The 23,470-nt window shown below is 35.0% G+C and overlaps 1 protein-coding gene across 3 annotated transcripts in view; it reads left to right on the forward strand.

Annotated features, from left to right (window-relative positions):
• Window positions 1-23,470, forward strand: part of Dh44-R2 (Diuretic hormone 44 receptor 2) — a 39,569-nt gene that overhangs the window by 2,534 nt on the left and 13,565 nt on the right. For all 3 annotated transcript variants that reach the window (XR_010951303.1, XM_067775830.1, XM_067775831.1), the window contains exons 2-6: window positions 14,815-14,971; window positions 16,605-16,806; window positions 22,394-22,490; window positions 22,589-22,682; window positions 22,743-22,823. Coding sequence is in view for 2 of the 3 variants with exons in the window: in XM_067775830.1 (XP_067631931.1) it covers window positions 14,815-14,971; window positions 16,605-16,806; window positions 22,394-22,490; window positions 22,589-22,682; window positions 22,743-22,823 (631 nt within the window). In the remaining variant the exon portion in view is untranslated. The remainder of the gene's footprint in view (window positions 1-14,814; window positions 14,972-16,604; window positions 16,807-22,393; window positions 22,491-22,588; window positions 22,683-22,742; window positions 22,824-23,470) is intronic.

Raw genomic sequence — 23,470 nt, forward strand, 5'->3', positions numbered from 1 at the left:
ATTTTGGGATTTTTTCGAGACTTTTTTGTAGTAATGTTGGAATCATTCCGGGGCTAAGGATTGTTTTTTTTTTTGTACTATTTTTGGATCAACAAAGAAATGTGGTAGGAAACAATAAGGTTATATTCGCTATCATTCCGGGAAGGTTTTTTAGATCGGTATGGAGTCGCTTTTTTGGTAGGCCACCGTGGTGTGATGGTAGCGTGCTCCGCCTACCACACCGTATGCTCTGGGTTCGCACCCCGGGCAAAGCAACATCAAAATTTTAGAAATAAGGTTTTTAAATTAGAAGAAAATTTTTCTAAGCGGGGTCGCCCCTCGGCAGTGTTTGGCAAGCGCTCCGGGTGTATTTCTGCCATGAAAAGCTCTCAGTGAAAACTCATCTGCCTTGCAGATACCGTTCGGAGTCGGCATAAAACATGTAGGTCCCGTCCGGCCAATTTGTAGGGAAAATGAAGAGGAGCACGACGCAAATTGGAAGAGAAGCTCGGCCTTAGATCTCTTCGGAGGTTATCGCGCCTTACATTTATTTTTATTTTTATGGAGTCGTTTTGGGATCATTCCGAAGCCATTTCGAAATAATTACGGGTTAATAATACAAATTATTTCGGCATCATCTCTCTAACTACAAACGACATACCAACCACAACAAATATTGCCAACTACTTCTTGAGTTGCCAGAAATACAAAAATTTATATTATCTAGTGGAATTGTGTCAGGGTACAGTACGAACGAAAATAAACGAATCATTCAACAGTGTTGTTAAGTAAGGGTGCTAATTATTTTTATACTCAACGTTCTTTGCACACAGAGGATATTAACTTTGATTGGATAACGGTTGGCTGAACAGGTATAAAGGAATCGGGATAGATATAGACTTCTATATATCAAAATCATCAGTATCGAAAAAAGTTTGATTGAGCCACGTCCGTCCGTCCATCCGTCTGTCCGTTAACACGATAACTTGAGTAAATATTGAGATATCTTCACCAAATTTGGTACACGAGCTTATCTGGACACAGAATATATTGGTATTGAAAATGAGCGAATCGTATGATAACCACGCCCACCTTTTATATATATAACATTTTGGAAAACACAAAAGCCTGATTATTTTGTAAATAATACACCTAGAATGTTGAAACTTGACATGTGGACTGATATTGAGGTTCTTGATAAAAATTTGAAAAAAAAATGTTTTAAATGGGCGTGGCACTGCCCACTTGTGATAAAGTCAATTTTACAAATATTATTAATCAAAAATCTTTAAACCTATCATAACAAAATTCGGCAGAGAGGTTTCCTTTACTATAAGGAATGCTTTGAAGAAAAATTAACGAACTCGGTTGAGGACCACGCCAACTTTTACATGAAAGATTTTTAAAAGGGTCGTGGACGAATAAAATAAGCTATATCTTTGCAAAACAGAGCTTTATATCAATGGTATTTCATTTCCCAAGTGGATTTGTAACAGTAAATAGGAAAAAATTCAAATTTTAAAAAATAGGCGTGGCACCGTCCCTTTTATGACTAAGCAATTTTCTATTTTTCGAGACCCATAACTCGAAGACAAATTAACATATCGTAATGAAGTTGTGCACACATAGTTTCCTTATAGCAGAAAATGTTTCCAGTAAAAATGGACGGGATCGGTTAAAGACCATGGCAACTTAGATATAAAACAAGTTTAAAAGGGTCATAGACTAGAATAATAAGCCATGACTTAGCAAAAAATAGTTCTGAATCAATGATATTTCACTTACCAAGTTTTACTGTAAGTGGAAATGGGCAGACATTTTTCTTTTAAACGTGCGGTGCCACGTGTTATGTAGAAAAGTAATTTATCTGAAATGAAATGTACAATTGAAGCTCACGTTGAGTATATAATGTTCGGTTACATCCTAACTTAGACACCTTTACTTGTTAGTTATATCTGCGATATGATCTGCTTTTCCTACAACAAAATCTCTTTTTTCCATTTTACTAAATTTCATAGTGAAATATCCCTCAAAAAGGGTAATTTCCTACAGTCTGGCGTCACTGCTGGCACAACCTCTCTATGAAGATAACTAAGTAAGTTATATACAGTTATCATTTAAAGCCATCACGAGGGTGTGTAGTCATAAATATTGTTCTTCATCTTAACTGAGGATTTACAATATACACAATTTATGACACGCCCAAAAAATATCTTCTTCGGCACAACTGATTACTTAGTGTTAAAAGTATAAACCTCAAAGTCTAATCATAAGATGCTGAAAGTTTATTGGTGAGTTATTCAAGTGCGACACATGTAGAATTCACGGCGACTTCAACTCTTATCACGACCTAAGGCCTTAAAACTTGCCAACGGGGACATAGATATTGCCATTATGGGACATAGATATTGCCCCGGTAAGCAAGCCTGTTGTAAAAATAAATAAAATGCTCAAACCCAAAATTGCATGGGGGAAAAACGCTTCATAAACAGTCGGAATAGCGTACCAGATTTAATCCGGCAAAGGACTGTCTATATTCAAGAGGTATTGATATCATAACTGGACAAACTTTTACTTGTTTAGAATCACCCCGAACATATGTAATGTTTGTCCGGCATACAATGTGTGCCCACATAAGATGAACCTTCTTTTCAAGTATAGTGAGGAACCTACGTATCTAACAACAGCATCCTTATGGTGCAGCCCTGTTGAAACTGTTAGTTTTCTTGGACTATCGTTAAAGCAATCTGATGACAATTAAGAATGCTCAGTTAGAAGTCTGAATTGATCGTATTTCCCTTCTTGCGATGGTCGTCCGATATGCACCCCATTTCGGGTATCCTATGAGGCTGAATAGTTGTCATATATGTATGACACCTATTGATCTCATAAACGGCACTTATGGGACTCCGATAATACTCCTTTAGGCGTAAATTCAAAGGCATGTATTTATGTATATAGTTTTAACATATGTGACCCACTTTATGAAAAGGTGGCTTATGACTCAAAAAAAACAGCTTTTAACAGCTGTTTCTCGGAATTTCTTTTTTGAGTCATAAGCCACCTTTTCATAGACCGGGTCACATATGACAATTACACATTTTTGGCATTGCAATTGGAGAAGCATGAATGGAATACTAATAAATAAAGTCGAAGGGACTCCTCTATAAGTGGGTCATACCGATTTCTGTGCCGTAATCGATAATGGGAGGTACATAGAAGGCCTAAACATCAGCCGGGGCACACTGCGGAGACAGTTTGTAGTCACAAAATGTTGAAAATACTTCAGGGCCGCCGAGAGAAAATCCGGCCCCGGGGAAAAAAAAAATACGGGCCGAAAAAAGTAAAATGAACAAATTCTCAAAATGAAAATCACCATCTTTTACATATTTATATGCATTTGTATATACATGTATATTTAAGCGTATAAATACATACATGTATATTATATTCAATGAATATATAGTTACGAACATTAATTTATCTACACATTCATACAGATCAACATATGAGTAAATATGTTTACATGGAAATATACATATTCTTCATAAAGTATTAATATATTTGTAGAAAATAAATTATTATATTGATTTCGAGAAATATTACACTTTAAAAATCGGCGAATAGAGGTGGGAAAACTTGTGAAAAAATAAGTAAAGTTTATCTCTATATACCGACGCATATATCGACGCACAGGGTCTCGAGATATAGGCCAAAACGTGGACCCAGGTACCCCTAGAATGTGTTTATAGAATACGGATATCAAATGAAAGCTGTTGATGAGTGCTTTAGTAGAGGGTAATTTTCATACCCCTGGGTGACTAGGGTCTCGAGATATAGGCCAAAACGTGGACCCGGGTACCCCTAGAATGTCTATAGAATATGGATAACAGATGAAAGCTGTTGATGAGTGCTTTAGTAGAGGGTAATTTCCATACCCCTGGGTGACTAGGTTCTCGAGATATAGGCCAAAACGTGGGCCCGTGAACGCCTAGATAGTGTTTTTACATTATGGGTATCAAATTGAAGCTGTTGATGAGTGCTTTTGTACAGGGTAGTTTTCATACCTATTGGTGACTAGGGTCTCGAGATATAGGCCAAAACGTGGATCAGAGTAACACTAGGATGTGTTTTTACATTATGGATATCAAATTGAAGCTGTTGATGTGTGCTTTAGTACAGAGTAAGTTTTGCACCGCTGGGTGACTAGAGTCTCGAGATATAGGCCAAAACGTGGATCAGAGTAACACTAGGATGTGTTTTTACATTATGGATATCAAATTGAAGCTGTTGATGTGTGCTTTAGTACAGAGTAAGTTTTACACCGCTGGGTGACTAGGGTATCGAGATATAGGCCAAAACATGGACCCGATACCCCTAGAATGTGTGTGTATTATGGATATCAAATGAAAGCTGCTGATGAGAGCTTTAAAGTAATTCTCATTGTGATATTCGATTTAGCCGCATCAACCTGGCAAAACTGATAAATATGCATGCGAAGCCGAAATAAAGACATGAATTAATAATATCCACATACCTATTTACATACGTCTTATTCGATTTGCCTGAAATTTGGTATATAAATTTGCCTATAGTAGTATTTACGATGCTTTTTTCCGGGAAGTAGACCAGAGACGGACTGGGACTGGGATTAGGACTAGGACTGGGACTGGGACTGAGACTGAGACTGAGACTCAGAGTGGGACTGGGACTGAGACTCGGAATGAGACTGGAACAAAATACATACCACTCTCTGGGACTGGAAATAAGATATGAAGAAGAATGAGAAAAACTTGAGAGAAGAGAAAATAGAGAAGGAGACTGAGAAAGAGATAGAATGAGACGAATATGGAGATATATGAAGCGAAATATACGGAAGGAGGAGTGAATACATAGATTAGGAAAAAGCGTAGAGGGGCGAGGGCAGAGTTAGACGGAAAAAGCTTATTAAAATGTATGCAGATAGACCAAATTTAGGGCAGAACAACATCTGCCGGTTCTGCTAGTTACTTATATAGTTTAATTTAAATATTGCACTAATTGTATGAAATAAATTACTTTAATGAAAATGTTTGCTGGGTTGGAGCTGTTTTGGTCGATATGTATAAAGAAAAAACCAAGAGTTTTTACTTTTCTCTTCTATGCATTTCGACGCATCAGCGTCATCATCAGGAAGTATATTTTATTTTCAAACAAACAACATGAAAATACAGAAGGAATCATTATTTTCAATAAACATTACAAATTCAACATTAAAACAATAACTCACAATAATTTAATTAGTTGTACAAACACAATAATATCACAGGTTCAGGACAATCGACACATTCATTTTTCTTATTTTCTATTTTTGTTTTTATCATTTTTTATTATTGCTGTATAAGCGCTATTTGTATTGTCAATGTCTTCTTTAAAATTCATGACATTCGTCATATGTTGTTGGATGCGGAGACTTTCCAGTGTCATCCTCCTTTTGCATCTTCTCTCAACATCTAAAATTCTTGCGTTCCCAAAATCAGCTGTATGGTCATTGTCAGTCAGGTGTTGAGAAAGCGCGGTATTTGTTTTTCTGTTTTTTGCGTCCATTTCATGTTCGTCTATTCTCGTTCTCAATGCTCTTTTCGTTGTGCCAATGTAACATTTATTGCAGGCATTGTTGTTGTTACCGTTGCATTGAATTTTATACACTACATTGCATTGTCGTCCCTTGTCTATTTTGTCTTTTGTTTTTGTAAAGAAACGATTAAGTGTATTGTGTGGTTTGTGAGCAAATGTTATGTTGTCTTTTTTCATAATTCTCCTGAGCGATTGATTACTTGTTAGTCCGGGTATGTAGGTAACTCCAATATAAGTTTTGTTTGTGTTTGCTTCTGTTTGTCCATTTGATGAATTAGGGTGGTCCATTTCTTGTGTCGTATTAATTATAAGCTTTTCTATTAGAGTATTCGGGTAGCTATTTTTGAAGAAAATAAAAAAAATTGAAATCGCCGTCACTTAGAAGGTGTATTTTCCTTATTAGACTCGTTGCTGTGTTTATTTTCTGCTTCCATGGATGATTGGAGTGATAATTGATAATTCTTCCTGATGCCATCGACTTTGCATACCAGTTGAACGTTAAGTTTTGGTTTTTTCGGTGTATTTATACGTCTAGGAAGGCAATTTTGTTGTTCTGCTCTAATTCTTTAGTAAATTGTATCTTGGTATGCTGTGCATTAAATACTGTTAGTATGTCTTCCACGTCTTTAGCTTTAACAATTGCGAATATGTCATCTACATATTTGGTTATGTATTTGACATATATGTCTTTGCTCTTTAATTCAGCGAGGCTGTCGTCCAATATTTTGTCCAGAACGATATTTGCAATGGTTGGAGATAGCGGGTTGCCCATTGGCATTCCGTAGATTTGTTTGTATATGGTGTTGTTATATGAAAAATAATTGTTGTCACGTAAGCAGAAATCGAGTATCGTCTGGAACTGTTTTTTGTCTATTTGTGTATGTGTCTCCAATTTTTCCCATTTTCGCATAATAGTGCGTATTGCTAAATGTATGGGTATATTCGTAAAAAGAGATACGACGTCGAATGAAATGAGAATTTCGTCGTCTTGAATTGTGAAATTATTGATTTTTTCTTTAAGTTGAAGTGAACTTTTTATATTAAGATCTTCGGATATAATATTTTCTAAAATGCTTCCAACAAATTTTAATAATTTGTAACATGGTACATTAATAGATGAGCAAATCGGTCTAAGTGGTGAGTGTGGTTTGTGAATTTTCGGAAGTCCGTAAAGTCTTGGAGCATTAGCAGCCGCGGATGTCAGCTGAAATTTTTGTTTTGCGTCGAGTCTCCTTTGTTTGTAAAGATTATTTATAATTGTGTTATTCTTCCTCATCAGTTTTTGTGTGGGATCATTCCTAATTGTTTTGTATGTGCTTTTGTCGTTTAGCAACTCTTTCATTTTTAGTTCGTATTCATTTTTGTACATCATAACTGTCTTGTTGCCTTTGTCTGCATTTGTTATTATGATCTCGTTTCTGTGTTGGTTAAGGAATCTTTTGGTGTCTGTCGATGTTTTCAGTATAAACTTGTCCTTAGTGCAGTTTCTAATTTTTTGCTGAAGAGTATTGATTTTTGCCGCAATGTCACTCCTTACAGTATCTTTTTCCCTCTCGTCCTCAAAACTTTGTACGCATTGTTCCAAATCGGCGATTATTTCAATGGGTGAAAATATTTTTCTTGACACTGGTAAGGCGAATTTGTTGCCAAGTGACAATAACCAACGCGACTCCTGCGGTACTTCGATGTTCGTATTGTTCACAAACCAATCTTCATTAAATCTCATGCCAAATTTTATAGTATTTTTCGAAATTTGCTTCTGGAGTTTGTCGTTGTGTATAATTGTGTGTTTGTGGCGATTTGTGTCGAGAAATGGTGGTGGTTCTCTATAATTTTTTCGTAATCTGTTTGCTGAAGTCTGTTTTATAACGTTTCCTGTATGTGCTTAACGGTCGTTGTGATAATTTTAATATTAATGTTTGATTCTTTTATTTATAAGTTAACGACTTTCAGAAGAAAGCATTGTTCTAATTTCATAAGGTCTCGTCGTGTAGTGTCTAGTTTAAAGCAGTGTTGTATCGTTTTTGTCTTACCCTGTAAATGTGATGGAATGATGCCATAATCTTTGCACCACAGTAAAAATTTAAGGCGCTCTTTTTGTTTAGCCAGTTTTTTGATGTTTTTGTTGTGTTGCTTGATTATGTAACAAATTTCTTCGTCGTATTTGTATTTGATGTGTTGGTAGAACTGTTTCATGTTGTTGTTGTTTGTAATATTCCGCGTTTTTTTCCGGTTTTGCTCACCGTAAATATTTATATGTTGATTGGACCAAATTGGTAAATGGTAAAGTGGACCATTTCATCTCCTAAACTCTCGGAAACGTCTGAATTGTATTTTCTAACAAATTGAACGGCATTTTCTCGTATTGAAACACCATCCATGTATCCAAATTGCCACAAAAAAGAAAAGGTGTTCTTCAAATTTTTCATGACAGCAAATCGTTCGGTAATACCTGCAATAACCGAATCAACTATCACCAAACAGGTGTTGATTTTGAGATCAGTCTCGTGATCGTCGTTAATCGTCTCGTTCTATTCACATTCATAAAAATGTCTTTTGCGATTCCTTTTTCGAACGTCAGGAAACTTTGGTGAGATTACCCAATCCAGTGGCGAATGTTTTGCATTCGCATAAAATGTTTTCCCATTGATTTCTGATCAGATTTAAATCAGAGGGCAAATTTTCTAAGTTTATAACTTCGATATCGATGGTAGTATCCCTGGCTTGCAGAATAATGTTTCTTTCATTAATAGCTGTCAAATTTTTGAGCCAAATGGATGAAAACCAAATATATTCAAACTTGCTGATGTAATGAAGAACGCCATTAACATCACCATATGCTTCCGCTATCAAATTTAGCCTGTTTCAATCATTCGTTATGATTTGCAAAAGGCGTAACTGCCTCAACTTATAAAATTTGTAGAAATTTAAAATGATTGCTATCTACGAAAGGTGATTAAAGGAGTGGTTTGTTTATTTTCTGTAAGCAATAAGCTTGGATAGCACTTTGAGATTCCCGGGCCCCTCCAAAGCCCGGGCCCGGGGCGATTGACCCCCTCCCCCCCCCCCTCGACGGGCCTGGAATACTTACAATGTGAAGATAAACATTACTTATGTAGGACCTCTGGTGGCAACTAAAGATTACGTGTTCATACCAATATCAAAACGGAAAAACCAAGATACGTTATAAACAATGAATTGATTCAAATTTAATTTAAAACAAAAATGTTTCAAAATAAAATATGAATATACGTATGTCCCGAAGTTGCATTGTGAATAGAATAGGCTCATAATTTTCATCATATCGGAGTCATAAAGGAATCCTAAATGATCATATTTCTGAGGCTCAAATTTTTTGCATATTTAGGAACCATTTTTGATTCTTAAATTATGAGGGTTCCAAAAATGTTTGAGAGGACGGTATTTTCAGTTTTGTATTTTTTCTAACACTGTGTAATTTTTTGTCAAAAAATCATATTTTAATTATTTTCATTATTTTAATAAATCTTGACATAAGAACTACAAAGGTTGAAATATTTTTTTTTTTTTGTTATTCAAATATTTTCAGTTTTGCTGAAATTTCACCTGTCTCACTGTAACTAAGAATCATATAAACTTTTGGCATCTCGTCCAAGGGCATGCGTACCAACAGTGCCATGCTTCATTAGTTTTACAAGAGATATGTTTAATCAAATTGACAATAAATAAGTTAAAATATTAGAAACAATCAACAGCTCTTTCCTTAAATATTATAAATATTAGCCGTGTTTTTACATGTGTATACATCTACATTTGCTGGTGAAGAAACGTATAAAAAAAAAATAATTGTAAGGCGCGATAAACTCCGAAGAGATCTAAGGCCGAGCTTCTCTTCCAATTTGCGTCATGCTCCTCTTGATTTTCCCTACAAATTGGCCGGACGGGACCTACATGATTTTATGCCGACACCGACCGGCATCTGCAAGGCAGATGAGTTTTCACTGAGAGCTTTTCATGGCAGAAATACACCCGGAGCGCTTGCCAAACACTGCCGAGGGGCGACCCCGCTTAGAAAAATATTCTTCTAATTGAAAAACTTTATTTCTAAAATGTTTCGATGCTGCTTTGCCCGGGGTTTGAACCCAGGGCATCCGGTGTGGTAGGCGGAGCACGCTACCATCACACCACGGTGGCCGTAAACGTGAAACGTATTACATCACTAATATAATGTTTAGGAGACCCATTTAGCGGCAATTATTGAAGACCCGCGGCAGTGGTTAATAAAAAACGGGTTGTTCTGATTTGCGGAGACACACACCTCTGTTGGTCATAGTGTTTAACTTAAAGCTGAATCGGTTGCGATGAATAGTGGCCTCACACCATTTTTGGTCATAGAAGTGAATAAAAGTGTAGAGATAAAACGGAGAGAAACATTTCACTTGCAACTGAGTATAATGCATTCCGAAATTTAGCATTACTAATTTTCTGCGCAACAATTTCATAAGTTAGATAAAATTACACACTTAGCAGTCCATATAAAGTTGAAGTGCATATGTATATACATGTAAAAAAACACAGCTATTAATATGCAGTATGTATAATTTTTCATACCAAAATGTGTTTCTGACATTAAAATCAATCAGCACTTTTATTTCTTAACACGTATTCGTGTTACATACGGATGGTGGATCAAGCAAATTAGCACAATATTTTTCACACGTCAGTTCATGCTTATGGATATAGCACAACAAAAGATAAAAAAATTTAAACATTAGATGTTGTATTAGACCATTAGCAGTATTTCACACCGCATTATTTAATTTATACCGATTTAGTTTTTATTTAGTTTAATAATTAGTTAAGAATTCATGAGCTTAACACCGGCTTATAATAATTGCATATTCAAATTGATAACAACCGTGTTTTTTTTACACGCGTATACGTTTACGTTTGCTCGTAAAAAACGATTATCCTTGCTTAGATAATGCTTAGGAGACCCATCTAGCGGCAGTGGTTAAACAACTAGCCACAGCACAGGGTGTACCGAAAAGCGGACACACAACTCTCTGATGACCATAGTGTATAACATATAGCTGAATCAGTTGCGATGAATTGTGGGCGCGAACCAATTTAAGAGGTGATACATAGAATTAGTGTAGAGGTGAAAGATAGACACATATTTCAGTTACATCTGACTATAATGGGTATTGAAATTTGGTAGTACTAATTTTATTCGCAGCAATTTCAGAGGTGTACTTAAAGTTTGAGGCTTAGCAGTCCATATAAACTTTAAGCGTGAACGTCTATAGATGTAAAAAAAAACACAGCTAACATTACGAAATTGCCTGATGATGATTACTTGGCGGTTTTCGAAATGGTACCATCGCAATATGTCAGTAAATGTTTATTTCTTTCTTTTCAGTTTCTCTCAGAAAAACATAATAATTAAATATTCAATTATTATAAGCCGGTGTTAAGCTCATGAATTCTTAAATAATAAGTATAAATTGAACACACCATTAAACAAACAAATATAAATATTTTAATAATTTTAAAGACAGACTAAAAAGTATCAAAATTGGAGCGGAAAACAATCGTGAGTACCAATTACTCGTGAGGTTCGATGTGTAGAGCTCCCCAGTAATTGAAGTTAAAACATAACAAAGGTAACTTTAACAAAAATAAATATGCAAATCAAAGTGCGCATTCAAACAAAACTAAACTATTAATTTCTTTGGTTAAGTGCAATCCAAGGTACAAAATTGGTTATTGTATATTGTTTAGAACTTTGTATGAAACCATGCAATAGTTGAATTGTATTGTCACGGATATTAACATCACTAAATTATACCATCACTAAGGCGATGCCAAGGCCACGATAAGCAGTATTTACGTCAATAATCAAATCATGTATACACATATATAAGGCAGCCGAAATATGTCACACACAGATGCATTTACTTATACGCCTATGTATGCGCGAGAGACTGTAAACTACAAACATTCACATAAATAATTCAATCATTATGTATCTACATAAACGAATAAATAATTGCGTCTACACATATGTACGTATACGAGCAGCGGAGCGGCAATGCACAAACACATGCATATATCAAGAGAGAGCAATAATTTGTGCACGTAGTTGTGGCTGGCGATTTTGTAGCCGAACTAACTAGTAACTTCTGGAAATCGAAGAGCCTAGAAGTATGCAGCGTAAACTATAAAAGCGGAACAGGCGAGTAAGAACTAATTCAGTTTGATTTGAGTTGATCAGCAATTACGACTAAGAAGATATCTAGTGAGCAATACCAGTATTATTTTGATTAGTGGAGTTTCATTTGAGCTATCAGTTTGGTTATTAAGCTATTCGTTGCACAGTTTGAGTGTTATTGTGAAGCATTTTAATAAAGGCCATTTTTCCATTATTCAATATTGGAGTTATTTATTCAACAGTTTAGCGATACGAACCTAGCAAAAGGGGCAAATAAGAGGATTTGCAGCAAATTCGTTACAGTATGTTGAAATGTGCTAAACAGGCAATGAAGTGAAGAAAATAAGTATTACAGGTTGTCGGCATTACTAATTGGCTTCTTTGGTATTTGTATAATATCGTTTCAGAACGTTGTATGGATCTTTATTGAAGTGTAATCGGTATCTATCTGATTACAAAATGGATGAGCCGTCGATAACAAACGGATAACTCGTCTAAAACAAATCGGCTCATCTCCTATAAAAAATCGATATTTTTTGGATAACAAATCAGTAACTTTTAGATACATGACCGATAGCTTTTCGATAACTCATCTATATCTTTCGTTATCGATACAAAATTCATAGCACCTCGATAACACGCCGACAACAAATGGATAATAAACTGATAGCTCGGATAACCTTCTCATAATCCGTCGATAACAATTCCCTAACAGCCCGTTAACACTTTTGATAACAAAGCCGCTCGGTTTATATTTCCGGTTTATGTTTTGTTTTCATATTTCCTTTCCTCTTCCCCTTTTTACTTGTTTTCTTGTCGTTCATTTCCATTCATCACACCACTCCCACACACCTCCACACATTACGCCTGCTACAACAACAACAACAACAACGCCTGCACTAATATTACCACAAATAATACCACTCCCTTACATTACGCCTACACTTACACTTACCTTACCCCTACATTCTGGATTCTTCTATAACGTCAAAGATGTTTACATTCCAAAATGTATCTTACTACGTTTATTAAGAAAAAGTTAAATTGTGTTTATGATTTTACCTCTCTACTGACTTCCAATTCTTTAACGAATCAGTGCATAGCAACGATAAAAATAATATTAAAACAGACATTAAATTTGAATATTTCCTCCGGAGAGTCGTAGGGGTCCTGGCCTCATTTTCGCAGGCGCTACACAGTTGAGTATGAAGTGACTGTTGATTCTACTGCATAATTCGAAAAGCTAACACGCCTAAGGCTGTTCAAGTTACACGGTACCTGGAAACTTGTGGGTCAATGCGACATTTGCTTAGCCGACTGGCGGCTCAATTGTAACGAAGTAGAAAGTGTGTGGAGAGTGGAGTCCCAAAATCACTCTTGGCAGCCACGTTAAGTTCGCAAGTGTTGCGGTTGGAATAGCTGTTTGAATATTAAATACTGCAACAGTTAGAGCATTCCATCCACAGTACTTTTAATAGGACATTTCCACCTATAGATGTTGCAGCCGTGATCGGGCAGACTAACAAAATTCCTCTTGCAAAGTCGGTCACAGTGCCCATGACTCACAAAATTATGTTCCACGTCTAAAAACCTCAAACCTTAGCCAAGTTATGATTAAGCATTGCGATTAGTGCCAGTATGGGCCACGCTTATCTCAACCAACTTCAATGCCTGCACAGCTTCCATCCTCCTGACAGTGGGAGAAGTGTCTGATGCTATATTTGAAACTTGTACGAGACAATACGCGCAACCAAATTAATTGAAGATCCCATATAAAGACAACTTGAGTATTTGTGCCTCATAGTAGCGCATTTCATTGTACATTTATTCATTTCACTAATTAATGTATAATATTTGGCTTAGTTTTGGGAATAACAGTTTAAATTCGTTTAAAGTGATTGAGTGTTTTGTTGAAGCAAATGTTTGATACTTAGATGACGTTCTTATACCCAGCGTGTACTTGTACACAAGGATATTATAACTTTAATTGAATTACGGTAGTATGTAATGACAAAAAGGAACTATCGATATAACCTACTTTAAATCAATCGGAAAAGATTTTGACTGAGCTGTGTCCGTTCGTTCGTCCATTAACACTGGCATCTCTGGACCCAGAATAGATTGGTGTTGTAAAGAAATTTTGGAAAATTCCTGATAATTATTTTGCAGCTTCTGTTAACGTTCGAATGAACTGTCGAATAAATAACTCAAATATTCAGCATAACAAAACGTTCTTTATTTAGACTACTTTGGGAGTAGTACTTCACAATTACAATTATCGCGTACATCACTATAGTGAAAACTGATTGATTATATCTTGCATCGCGCTGCTTTTATACTTTCAATTAGCCTCGTTCACCTATTTCTCCTAAGGTCTATACTTTTAACAAACATGCCTTCTGGAACAGTTGTATCTCATACTTGTTTATTTAGCTATATAAATGAATATCAGTAGTTTATGTTTTTCTTCTAGCTATATGCGTGTATATGTGTGAGTAACAGCTTCTTAGCTGATAACGTGCTGTGTGACTGTTTCTCTTTCTTTTTCGCTCTTATCTGCTAACTACATATGTGTATGTGAAATAATCTCTTCCCTTCAAGCTGCTGGTTATGTGTGTGGAATATTCTTCGTTGCCTTCTATGTATGTGTGTAAATGGGTTACTGTAGTTGTGTTTATTTACTAACAGCATAGTGATGTTAGAAATGTTAAAATTCGCCACAGTATTGAAAATGGGCGAAATCGAACGGAAATTTCAAAAAATGGGCGACATGCGATAATTCATTGCAATGATCGATAAAGTGATAAAACTTGATATGTGGGTTCACATTGTAGGAGATGTAGAGAATTGGAAAAATTTACATTAAAAACTGCTCGGTTTCGTCCGAACTAAGACTTTCTTACTAGTTTAGTGCTAACAATTATTTCCCAAATATAAACGTAGTTGCACAAACATACATATGTACATGAATTTAAATGTTAAAAAATTCCATCACACTAACTTAATATTCACTTTTTTTTTCTTAGCCGCATACCAATATTGATCGATCTGCTTTAACAAACACCGCCCTAAGCTGCCCGCCCTCCTTTGATACACTGCTTTGTTGGCCGGCAACACCGGTTGGTACAACAGCCTTGCAGCCATGTTTTGCGGAATTTAAGGGTGTGCATTATAACACAACAGGTGAGTTTCAAATATTTGTCGAAAGGTTTGCATGGTAGCTGAGGATAGCTTTTCTGGAAAACAAAACAAAAATGGCGCACTGTTGATTGGAAAAGTGCATAAAATATCTATATTAAAGTAGAGGAGTACAGAATTTTACTCAAATAATTTGCTACATCATTTCAATAATACAATATCAAAAAGTGTAAAAGAAAAAATGTAAAATTAATAAAGTTTCTCACTATCTTAAGCTTATATTTGTTTTTGCAACGTTTTCAATGTCAAATTTATTGGAGAGATTCGTAAACCTTAGAACCCAGCTATACTCGCCATAATCATAACCATCTGATGCAACCACCCAAATGGGAACCAATGTAATAGATTGTTGCTGATATACTATAACGCCTTAGTCATAAACATGCCATTGGGTTTTTGGTTTTCCGCCGTGTCTAAAACTTTAAAATTTTTGATTTGGCGAATTTATCCACTTTTTGGATATTTTTGGTTATGACGGGACTGTCTTTTGTGCCGAAGACCTGATACCATTCATGAATGGAGCTGAACCAATAATGTATTGAAATTTAAAAAATTCATAAAATGGGTACAATCAGTTGTAGGGGATATATATCATATATACGAACGATCTTCAGACAAAAATGAATGCCTTTTATGTAAACATCCTGTGAAATTTCAATCTTCTAGCTATTTAAATGAAGAATAAATGACAAAAACCCTCTTTTTAGAAAAATCGGTTGTATGGGCAATATATGATATAGTGGTCTAATCCGGTCGGCTCAGACAAATGATCAATCGGACATTCAAATATACCAGCTCATTAAGCTATCTCAAAAATTGAGGACTAGTTTTTGTTCAAACAGACGAACGGACATACAGCCAGGCTAACATGGCTACATCAACTCAGCTCGTCATTGTGATCATTTCGGTATACTTTTTGATGGGTCTATCTCTTCTCCTTTAAGGACTACAAGTTTTAGATTCGTAAGGAATCTAATATACTGTAACGAATTTAGGGAAAGCCTGTTATTATGCACCTTCTGTCAACTTTCGAATCGCTAAACTGTCCAATATTCAGTATTGCAAACTGGTCTTTATTTAGATTACTTTGGAAGTACTTCACAGTTATACTTCTATACTTATAGCTTTTTTAAATCAAACTGATTACTTATTTCTCAGCTTGCGCTGCTTTTATACTCTCGGTTTTCATCATTTCTCCCAAGGTCTAGTCATTTCGCGAAAATGTGTTCGAGAACAGTTGTGCCTCATGCTTGGTTACCAGCTAAGTATATACATGTATATTTATAGTTTATGCTTTTCTACTAGCCATATGCATGTGTATGTGTGAGTATCAACTTCTGCTCTTAGCTCATGACTACATATGTGCATGTGAGATATTCTTCGTCGACTTCTTTAAGTTTGGCTGCTTGCTGTTTTTGTTCTTGTGATTATGTAGTCTGCAAATCTCTTAAGTGATATAGGTAGTACATATTTGAATTGAGGTTAACTTTACAAAACTCTTTGTTTTATTAAAAGCACCTAAGCATTTCTTTTATTTATAAACAGTTTTAAAACTTCCCTTAAAATAAAAATTAATAACATACAATTTTTATAATTTTCAATGATGTCTAATCAACAGAGAATGTAACCCGTCACTGCTTTATGAATGGTTCCTGGGACCTTTATTCCGATTATATGAGATGTCAGCCCTCATCCGTTGTTCTGCCACAATACGCCGATCTCTCGCCCACTGTCGAATTATCCTCATACATATATTTTGCCGGATACTTTCTCAGTTTAACATCGCTTATTATAGCACTTTTCGTTTTATATATATTTAAGTAAGTATATAAAAAATACATGCATATGAAGAGTAATCGCGAAAAACGTTGTACACGCCAATTTTCCTCAAGCGTTAACTTCTTGCTGATAACCGCCAATGGCGGACTTATAACATTGCCGAAATATCAATTTATCTATTCTATCTGTTCCTTTTTCCTTTGTAGAAAAACTATAATTGGCACAAACAAGGTTTTACACGATCACCAGCGATTTTTAGACTGATTTTTTGGATCAAATCACCGGAATGGTATTTCTTTTGGCATAAATTCTAAAACTAAAATAACTGTTAATTTATTGTGTTGATCTAGTCGCCCTATTGCGACCCATATAGGTCCCGCATTAGTCCAAATATTTGAAAATCTTTATCTTATGATCTAAACATATATATTGCATACTCCTTCGCTTCGACCGCTTCTCTGTTTGTGTCACCCTATCCTTATACCGATCTCTCACTCTTACTCTCCCTGCGTAATTTCCTTTTATTTTCCGTTCCCTCTCTCTCATCTCCCACTAATTATAAATATAATTATTTAAAAAAAAACTACCGGTTCGGCTTCCTTCATTAACGCATAATGCTCACTTATATTTGTGCTAGGTATTAGACTTCGCCACAGCCTAAGCAGTCCACTCCTGACTTGTTTTAGCTAACGATCCCGTCAGACTTTGCTTTCATGTGTGTACAAACTTTTACACAATCCCCTTTGTCTTCCTTTTTTTCTCATCGACTATCTCTCACCGCTCTCCTTATCCTCCATTTCCGCTTATCCTTTCTCTTTTCATCCTACCCTCTCTCGATCGCAATCCAATTCAGGCTCCTAACCAGTGTTGCCAGGTGATGCAAAAAAAAGAAGCTAGATTGGTAAAAAAAAAGGTTAGAAAAGGCTAAATTTAGAAAAAAAGAAGCTAAAAAAAGGCCAGAAATTTTTTGGTTAATTCATTAAGTTTTTTTATATTTTAGTTTACACATTTGTAAATAAAAACTTATAAACATAACTTAAGCATAACTTCCTGTTTCAAAACATATCAGGCACATTTTCTTTAACTAGCACATGGAATTACTTTAAATGATTGCATATGTGTATATACATAAAAGAATATTACAAACTAATTATTTATATAAAATATTCCCCGTCTGAAGAATCAGAAGAGCTTAAGTCTGGGTATAAAGTTTGGATATTTACCATAGGTATGAGATCATCGGTAATTTCAAAGTCATTACAACATTAAGATAAGCGTTTTAACGAGCATCTAATATTAAGCAGCGCATTAAGCATTTTAATTCTTAGTTTGTTCCTTAATTTAGTTTTCAGAATTTTCATGCCACTAAAAATTCTTTCAACCTCCGCGTTACTGAGTGGTAATACTAAAAAACTAAATATGAATTCGACAAATTCTAAAAAAGGAGGTTCGTTTAATGCATTTTTATGTTCTCGGACTTCCGACCAAAACTCCATGGTGGAGTGTACATTTTTCCATTGTATAGTTATAAGTTTTCGCCACTGCAGCTCTATTAATGCTATTTGACTTGAAGAATAACTGAATACTTCCCTTTTTCAAAGTAAGAAAATACATCTGGCTTTGAAATTTTCAACGAATTTTCAGCAGAAAAAGAATTAATCTTTTGTAGAGAACTCATATTATTAGGTATTAGATGTTGACAGGAACTATTGAAATTATTTTATTTTAGAAATTTTTAAAAATACATTCGGAGTAAAAAAGGCTAGAAAAAAGTCACGAAGCTAAACACAAAATTTCGAGGCTAAAGGCAAAAAAAAAAGGCTAAATCTAGCCTCGAAAAGGCTAACCTGGCAACACTGCTCCTACACTTCCTGAAGTATCAGTTTGAAAATTCACTTTGTATGGGAGATGGCACGGCCTCTTTACCCTTATCCTACATTTTGCTGGTGATGTTGATTTTTTCTTTGGGTGAGGTTTAAAAATATCACCATGTGTCCGTGGACTAAAAATATCGCCCTTTTGGAACCATAGTCCATCCTGGAGCCGTTTTCGCATTACTTGCATTCTTGGCGTATCAAATATAGAGTTGTTAGGACATTGTACATCTGAGTCAGGAATATGTCGCAAAAGTAGAAGCTATCCGCAATTTTGAACGGTCTAAGTCAATAAAGCAAATACAAAAATTTATAGGCATGGTGAATTATTATCATAGATATATTTCGAAATTAGCTGAATTTACAGGGGTGATTTACGACCTATTAAATAAAACAATAGAGGAGGGTAACAAAATTTTGGTATGGGATGACAAATCAAGTAAATAACAATAAGTAACAATAAAGTAAATCAAGTAAGTAACAATAAAGAAGGGTAACAAAATTTTGGTATGAGATGACAAATCAAGTAAAAGCTTTTGAATGCATTAAAGATAAGTTTGCATCTACGGTTTTGTTAAATCATTTTAACAAAGATGCAAAATTATCTTTTACGGTAGATGCGTCAAATTCAGCAATTGGTGGTGTTATAAAACAACGTTTTAATAACAAGTCCGAACCACTAGCCTTCTTTTCGAAAAAGCTTTTACAAGCAGAAATGAATATAGTGCTTTTGACAGAGAATTGCTAGCTATTTATTTAAATATAAAACATTTTCGTTATTTATTGGAGGGTCGATCGTTCACTGTTTATACGGATCATAAACTCTTGGTTGTTGCCTTAAAGCAGGGATGCACCTTAACGTTAAGCTAATCGTTTATCAAAAAATTTCCACAGTTTCCGTTGAAACACTTCGAAATATTATCGATAAAGAAATTATCAAGATAAATTGTATCTCGTTTTTAACCGAAACGAAAAGCTTTCGTTAGCGTTAAAACGTTAACAGAAACGTGATACTTTATGTTTGAATTGTGCTGGAAATGCTATAGCCATGGTAAAGCCGTAAGGTGGTAACAGCGAGCGGACATACACACACAAACTCCATGTAATTTGTATGTGTAATTCGTTGTGGTAATGTCAAAAATACTCTGATAAATGTTCGTACTGTCAAAATTGATGAGAAAAGTTGCAACCAGCTTGGCTAATGCTTTCACCTTTAATGACTCCGCCACCAATCAGTTTTGCCAGCATAGTTTGAAATGAATAATCAACATAAACGATTTGATTTCGTTTTGATATGGCAGAAAACGAAACAAAATCATTTCGTTAATTTGACGTTCTTAACGTTAATAAACGATGGTTAAGCATGCCTGCCTTAAAGTCAAAAACTGAACGAAGTCCTAGGCAAGCAAGACATCTGGAGTTTATTTCACAGTTTACCAGTGACATACAATGTATAAAAGGTCAGGAAAATATTGTAGCTGACATGTTATCACGTGCTTTTGAAATAGATACAATTAGGAATTTTGAAATTAATTTTAGAATTTTACAGAGTGGACAAGAACAAGATAGTGAACTTGATAAGCTGATTTCTGGACAAACATTTCAAAATCTGAAGTTGAAATCCCACTTTTGAATTTTAATATTTGGTGTGAAATCTCGAGAGATAATCCTAGACCTTTTGTACCAAATAGCTTACGCAAACAAGTTTTTGGTAGCAAAGCTACACGTCGTTTAATAGTAAAGAAATATTTTTGGCCTTATATGAATAAACAGATCAATAACTGGTAAAAGGAGTGCATTAGCTGTCAAAAATCAAAAGTACATCGTCATATAAAGTCTCCAATAAGTATGATTGCGATTCCTAGAGCCAGATTTGTGCATATTCATTTATATGTTGTAGGACCTTTTCAAAAGGACATCGCTATATTTTAACAATAGTTGATAGGTTTATCCGCTGGCCAGAAACTTATGCTCTTAGAGACGTTATATCCCGTTATATCCCGTTTTGGTGGACCGTTAAAAATAACTACAGATCGAGGTTCTATATTTACATCTCATTTATTTTCGAAATTAACAAAATTACTTGGAAGTCAACACATCAAAATGTCTCCCTATCATCCGCAAGCCAACGGTATGGTGGAGCGTTTTCATAGACAATTGAAATTTTCATTGATGGCTAAAGGTGACAACAGATATTGGTGCGATGAATTACCTATAGTTTTATTGGGATTACGATCAGTATTTAAAGAAGACATTTCTGCTACACCAGCTGAAATGGTTTTTGGGCAAAAATTACGATTGCCTGGTGAACTTGTTGTTTCAACTTCTAAATATGTTTCTCCGGTAGAAATTTTAAGTAGCATTAAAGAGCGTTTTAAAATGTTAATTCGAGTTTGAAGCATCATCTCAATTTAAACACTGGTATATTTTTTCCAATGGATCTTCAGAGTTGTAAATTTGTTTTTGTTCGGGTTATAAATAAGCATTCTTTGCAAAATCCGTATGAAGGGCCTTACAGAGTTGTTGCAAAAGATAAGAAATATTTTAAGATTGAAATTAAATAATGAAACCAGAACCATTCCAATTGACAGATTGAAACCTGCGACTGTCGAAACACCTATCACAGACATTTACACTAATAACATTACAACACAAATAAAAAGAGTTACATTTAATTTAATTTAATTTGAAATAGATTCTTTGGAAAGGGAAGTATTGTAGGGATTTTGTTATTATATATTTACTTGTTTAAATATTACTTTATATCTTTATGATTCAAGGTTCGATTCGAGCTCAAGGCCAGAACAATAATTTTTTTCTAATGATAATTATTGTTATTTTTTAATTTTTCTAACGGCCACCGTGGTGTGATGGTAGCGTGCTCCGCCTATCACACCGTATGCCCTGGGTTCAACTCCCGGGCAAAGCAACATCAAAATTTTAGAAATAAGATTTTTCAATTAGAAGAAAATTTTTCTAAGCGGGGTCGCCCCTCGGCAGTGTTTGGCAAGCACTCCGGGTGTATTTCTGCCATGAAAAGCTCTCAGTGAAAACTCATCTGCTTTGCAGATGCCGTTCGGAGTCGGCATAAAACATGTAGGTCCCGTCCGGCCAATTTGTAGGGAAAATCAAGAGGAGCACGACGCAAATTGGAAGAGAAGCTCGGCCTTAGATCTCTTCGGAGGTTATCGCGCCTTACATTTATTTTTTTTTTATTTTTTTAAATTTGAAAAATTGTATTTTGTTTTTGGAATAGTAAGTAGAAAATTGTTCAGACAACCTGCCATAGCGGCGCAGATAGATCCATTTCGAAGGGTGCTAAGCCTTCATCATCAGTACGCTTTAGGCATGCTACGCTAACCATTTAACTATACAGCGGTGGTTTGTTTGACTGGCAAATTTGCTACTTCTATTCCTTTTTACCAATTATATTTATTCAGATCCCTTTGTTTTATTAAAATTATTTTTAACCCATGACTATCCTAGAAAAATTTCCAGTGAGTGCCTTAAATATGTGATCGACTAATCGGTTTAGAATTACGAATTGAATTCCCTTTTTTGCCGATAGATATAAAGTAAAATGAAGATAGTTGGGCTGCAATAAAATAAAGTTTTATCAAAAATATATTTGCTATAAAAATTGCATATTTATGCCTAAAAAGAATTCAATTACGATCAATGTATAATTCTAAATATACCATTATATCAATTAATTGATTCTCTTTTCATCTCATATTTTTTTTATTTTCCATAGAGATTTGAAATGCCTGCGCAACACCATCCATGCGAATTTATTCCTTACGTACATACTCTCAGCGCTTTTGTGGATATTAACAATGTGCCTGCATGTGGTAAGGCAACCATTTAGCTGCTACTAATTAAACACAACTGTGAAAAAAAAAAAATAAATAAACAATAATTACTATTTTATGTCTTGCGTGCTTTCTAGATGGCTGAGCATCCCAGTGAGGCAGGCTGCATCACACTGGTTATGATGTTTCATTATTTTAATTTAACTAACTTTTTCTGGATGTTTGTTGAAGGTAAATGACATGAAAATAATGATGAACTCAGTTTGCTTTTGACCAGCTTTGTTCGTTTAGGACTATATCTCTACACGCTTGTGGTGCAGACATTCTCCAGCGAAAATTTAAGATTTAGCATATATGCTTGCATTGGGTGGGGTAAGTAGCTTTAGTTAGCCTGAGGCTAATTATTCTAAACACATATGCTGTTTCTACACCTTTTTTCAGTTTATGTATTTTCATAAAATTCCAACTCATATTCAGAGATTTATAGATAACATTCAGTAATTTACAATTCATTTTCAGAATTATTATATTAAATGGTAATATTCAGGAAGTTACAATTCATATAAGGAAAGTTGCTATTCATATTCAGAACTCCATTTTATATTTATAATTTCCATTTCATATTCATATTGGCGGCCGCCTGAAAATTTAATAGGAGCTCGACGCAAATTGGAAGAGAATCTCGGCCTAAAATCTCTTCGGAATCTATCGCGCCTTACATTTATTTTTTATTTATTCCATATTCAGAAACATTCAATTAATATAATGAATTAATTAATATCAGGAAACTTTTTAATAATGCCCTCTTTCAGAACTTGTTTCGAACACGTCCTATCTCAGAATTCGGCTAATGAATGCCCTGTCTCAGATTTTGTTTCAAATTCCATACATTGTGACATTAGCCGGGGTGTTTATAAAAAAAAACTCTAAGATAGGAAGATATTCAGCCGAACTCTGAGATAGGGCATTCTTGAAACCAATTCATAAATAGGGCGTTAATCAAAAGTCTTTTGAGATAG

This window comes from Eurosta solidaginis, chromosome 3, assembly GCF_040869045.1.
Source record: "Eurosta solidaginis isolate ZX-2024a chromosome 3, ASM4086904v1, whole genome shotgun sequence".
Taxonomy (NCBI): Eukaryota; Metazoa; Arthropoda; class Insecta; order Diptera; family Tephritidae; genus Eurosta; species Eurosta solidaginis.